Source organism: Oratosquilla oratoria, chromosome 11, assembly GCF_046742065.1.
Source record: "Oratosquilla oratoria isolate Oo_2021 chromosome 11, ASM4674206v1, whole genome shotgun sequence".
Classification (NCBI taxonomy): domain Eukaryota; kingdom Metazoa; phylum Arthropoda; class Malacostraca; order Stomatopoda; family Squillidae; genus Oratosquilla; species Oratosquilla oratoria.
The window spans coordinates 8,104,812-8,109,811 of NC_134787.1; the positions used below are offsets into that span (position 1 = coordinate 8,104,812).

General features: G+C 59.7%; 1 protein-coding gene across 1 annotated transcript in view; it reads left to right on the plus strand.

Annotated features, from left to right (window-relative positions):
• Positions 1-5,000, plus strand: part of LOC143029947 (peroxidase-like) — an 85,133-nt gene that overhangs the window by 54,276 nt on the left and 25,857 nt on the right. The window contains exon 5 of the mRNA XM_076193158.1: positions 847-1,011. Coding sequence (XP_076049273.1) covers positions 847-1,011 — 165 coding nt within the window. The remainder of the gene's footprint in view (positions 1-846; positions 1,012-5,000) is intronic.

Consider the following 5,000-nt stretch of genomic DNA (forward strand, 5'->3'; position numbering starts at 1 on the left):
CACAGACGCACACACACGCACACACACACACACACACACACATACATACATGCACACATGCACACACATGCACACACATGCAAGCATGCACACACATGCACACACATGCAAGCATGCACACACATGCACACGTGCACACGCGAACACACGCACACACACACGCACACACGCACACACACACGAACACACACACACGAACACATGTACGCACACGTGCGCACGCGCTCACACGCGCACGTGTTCACACGCACACGTGTTCACACGCACACTCGGACACGCTCACACCCGCACTCGTACACACATACGCACATACATACGCACATACACACACACATAATAGACCTACTTCATACGCTATACACCTCCCTCGCACACACGATTCTATTGCTTCATGGGAGCAATAACGACTTGTATGTTCACTGGAACTTTGAAGCCACGAGCGAGGACAGATCTCGGGAACGATTCCTCGATGGTAATTGGTGTAGTTATAGGCGTAAAAGGCCATTTACACGGTCGAACAGTTTGACAAACCCGGTTTGTCAAACAAGTGTTTGAAGTGATGTTTGACCGTGTGAATGGGGTATTTGGTTGTCAAACACGTTCGACAAACGTGTTTGACGACCAAATACACCATTCACACGGTCAAACATCACTTCAAACACGTGCCTGACAAAGTGGGTTTGTCAAACTGTTCGACCGTGTAAATGGCCCTTGATACCCAGGGCCATTAATCCTAGTTACTAAATAAGAGACTTGGTTTACAAAAGAATCTCGTACCATAGTTTGTCATTTGTGCATTAGAAATCTGTAGCCTTTAAGTTTGATAACAAAATTACCCCTTTTCAGATGATGCCTTTTTCAACCAAGATGGCAGTTTCCGTCCAAACCCAAGGAAAATATCGCTTCGAGTTCGGAAACTCCATCCACGGCCTCGACCGGACGCTTCTCTTATGGTTATGCAGTTTGGGCAATTTATAGACCATGACCATATCATAACGGAACCTGTCCGGAGTGAGTGAAGTAGTAATAAGCCCCCTTTTGAGCAATTTTAAGTTCCTCTCAACCCTCAACCCCGGCCCACTCCACCCGGCCCACTCCACCCGGTTCTTTTCCCTCTCCTTCTGGCACTTGTCCTATCTCCCATTCTGCCTCTCGTACCCACTTTGCCTCTCGTACCCACTTTGCCTCTCAATATTAAAGTCGTCTTCTCTCCCCACCCCTCATCTTCCGCTCTCCACACGCCCCGTCTTCCGCTCTCCACACGCCCCGTCTTCCGCTCTCCACACGCCCCGTCTTCCGCTCTCCACACGCCCCGTCTTCCGCTCTCCACACGCCCCGTCTTCCGCTCTCCACACGCCCCGTCTTCCGCTCTCCACACGCCCCGTCTTCCGCTCTCCACACGCCCCGTCTTCCGCTCTCCACACGCCCCGTCTTCCGCTCTCCACACGCCCCGTCTTCCGCTCTCCACACGCCCCGTCTTCCGCTCTCCACACGCCCCGTCTTCCGCTCTCCACACGCCCCGTCTTCCGCTCTCCACACGCCCCGTCTTCCGCTCTCCACACGCCCCGTCTTCCGCTCTCCACACGCCCCGTCTTCCGCTCTCCACACGCCCCGTCTTCCGCTCTCCACACGCCCCGTCTTCCGCTCTCCACACGCCCCGTCTTCCGCTCTCCACACGCCCCGTCTTCCGCTCTCCACACGCCCCGTCTTCCTCTCTCCACACGCCCCGTCTTCCTCTCTCCACACGCCCGTCTTCCTCTCTCCACACGCCCCGTCTTCCTCTCTCCACACGCCCCGTCTTCCTCTCTCCACACGCCCCGTCTTCCTCTCTCCACACGCCCCGTCTTCCTCTCTCCACACGCCCCGTCTTCCTCTCTCCACACGCCCCGTCTTCCTCTCTCCACACGCCCCGTCTTCCGCTCTCCACACGCCCCGTCTTCCGCTCTCCACACGCCCCGTCTTCCGCTCGCTACACGCCCCGTCTTCCGCTCGTTACACGCCCCGTCTTCCGCTCGTTACACGCCCCGTCTTCCGCTCGTTACACGCCCCGTCTTCCGCTCGTTACACGCCCCGTCTTCCGCTCGTTACACGCCCCGTCTTCCGCTCGTTACACGCCCCGTCTTCCGCTCGTTACACGCCCCGTCTTCCGCTCGTTACACGCCCCGTCTTCCGCTCGTTACACGCCCCGTTTTCCGCTCGTTACACGCCCCGTTTTCCGCTCGTTACACGCCCCGTTTTCCGCTCGTTACACGCCCCGTCTTCCGCTCGTTACACGCCCCGTCTTCCGCTCTCTACACGCCCCGTCTTCCTCTGTCCACATGCCCATTTCTTCCACTCTTCATATCTTTCTTGCGTTTAACAAAGTGCGTACGACTCCCTTATGCTTACGCTCCTTCCCTTGTGTGTATGCTACCTCCCCTATGCGTACACTCCTCCCCTATGCGTACGCTGCTGCCCTCCTATGCATACGCTCTCCCCTATACACACGCATTTCCCTATGCGCACGCTCCCCCTATGCTCACGCTCCCCCTATGCTCACGCTCCCCCTATGCTCACGCTCCCCCAATGTTCACGCTCCCCCAATGTTCACGCTCCCCCAATGTTCACGCTCCCCCAATGTTCACGCTCCCCCAATGTTCATGCTCCCCATATGCTCACGCTCCCCCTATGCTCACGCTCCCCCTATGCTCACGCTCCCCCTATGCTCACGCTCCTCCAATGCTCACACTCTCCCTATGCTCACGCTCCCCCAATGCTCACGCTCCCCCAATGTTCACGCTCCCCCCAGTGCTCACGCTCCTCCCTATGCGTACGCTCCTCCCTATGCGTACGCTCCTCCCTATGCGTACGCTCCTCCCTATGCGTACGCTCCTCCCTATGCGTACGCTCCTCCCTATGCGTACGCTCCTCCCTATGCGTACGCTCCTCCCTATGCGCACGCTCCTCCCTATGCGCACGCTCCTCCCTATGCGCACGCTCCTCCCTATGCGCACGCTCCTCCCTATGCGCACGCTCCTCCCTATGCGTACGCTCCTCCCTATGCGTACGCTCTTCACTGGGTACTATCCTCTGAGATTTCACTTTTCTGGGTATGTTCCTCCCGATGCTTACGCTTCCCCTATGCTTACATGTACGCGCTCAATGCTCGTATTCTTCCCTTTTCTCGAACGCTCCCCTTAGTCGCACGCTCCCCTTAGTCGCACGCTCCCCTTAGTCGCACGCTCCCCTTAGTCGCACGCTCCCCTTAGTCGCACGCTCCCCTTAGTCGCACGCTCCCCTTAGTCGCACGCTCCCCTTAGTCGCACGCTCCCCTTAGTCGCACGCTCCCCTTAGTCGCACGCTCCCCTTAGTCGCACGCTCCCCTTAGTCGCACGCTCCCCTTAGTCGCACGCTCCCCTTAGTCGCACGGTTCCTTTAGTCGCACGCTCCCCTTAGTCGCACGCTCCCCTTAGTCGCACGCTCCCCTTAGTCGCACGCTCCCCTTAGTCGCACGCTCCCCTTAGTCGCACGCTCCCCTTAGTCGCACGCTCCCCTTAGTCGCACGCTCCCCTTAGTCGCACGCTCCCCTTAGTCGCACGCTCCCCTTAGTCGCACGCTCCCCTTAGTCGCACGCTCCCCTTAGTCGCACGCTCCCCTTAGTCGCACGCTCCCCTTAGTCGCACGCTCCCCTTAGTCGCACGCTCCCCTTAGTCGCACGCTCCCCTTACTCGCACGCTCCCCTTAGTCGCACGCTACCCTTAGTCGCACGCTACCCTTAGTCGCACGCTCCCCTTAGTCGCACGCTCCCCTTAGTCGCACGCTCCCCTTAGTCGCACGCTCCCCTTAGTCGCACGCTCCCCTTAGTCGCACGCTCCCCTTAGTCGCACGCTCCCCTTAGTCGCACGCTCCCCTTAGTCGCACGCTCCCCTTAGTCGCACGCTCCCCTTAGTCGCACGCTCCCCTTAGTCGCACGCTCCCCTTAGTCGCACGCTCCCCTTAGTCGCACGCTCCCCTTAGTCGCACGCTCCCCTTAGTCGCACGCTCCCCTTAGTCGCACGCTCCCCTTACTCGCACGCTCCCCTTACTCGCACGCTCCCCTTACTCGCACGCTCCCCTTAGTCGCACGCTCCCCTTACTCGCACGCTCCCCTTACTCGCACGCTCCCCTTACTCGCACGCTCCCCTTACTCGCACGCTCCCCTTACTCGCACGCTCCCCTTACTCGCACGCTCCCCTTACTCGCACGCTCCCCTTACTCGCACGCTCCCCTTACTCGCACGCTCCCCTTACTCGCACGCTCCCCTTACTCGCACGCTCCCCTTACTCGCACGCTCCCCTTACTCGCACGCTCCCCTTACTCGCACGCTCCCCTTACTCGCACGCTCCCCTTACTCGCACGCTCCCCTTACTCGCACGCTCCCCTTACTCGCACGCTCCCCTTACTCGCACGCTCCCCTTACTCGCACGCGCCCCTTACTCGCACGCGCTCCGTCACCCCGCTCGTGCGCTCTCTCCTCTCCTCATGTACTCTTCCCTCTCCTCATGCGCTCTCTCCTCTCCTCATGCGCTCTCTCCTCTCCTCATGCGCTCTCTCCTCTCCTCATGCGCTCTCTCCTCTCCTCATGCGCTCTCTCCTCTCCTCATGCGCTCTCTCCTCTCCTCATGCGCTCTCTCCTCTCCTCATGCGCTCTCTCCTCTCATGCGCTCTCTCCTCTCATGCGCTCTCTCCTCTCCTCATGCGCTCTCTCCTCTCCTCGTGCGCTCTCTCCTCTCCTCGTGCGCTCTCTCCTCTCATGCGCTCTCTCCTCTCCTCGTGCGCTCTCTCCTCTCCTCGTGCGCTCTCTCCTCTCGTGCGCTCTCTCCTCCCCTCGTGCGCTCTCTCCTCCCCTCGTGCGCTCTCTCCTCCCCTCGTGCGCTCTCTCCTCCCCTCGTGCGCTCTCTCCTCCCCTCGTGCGCTCTCTCCTCTCCTCGTGCGCTCTCTCCTCTCCTCGTGCGCTCTCTCCTCTCCTCGTGCGCTCTCTC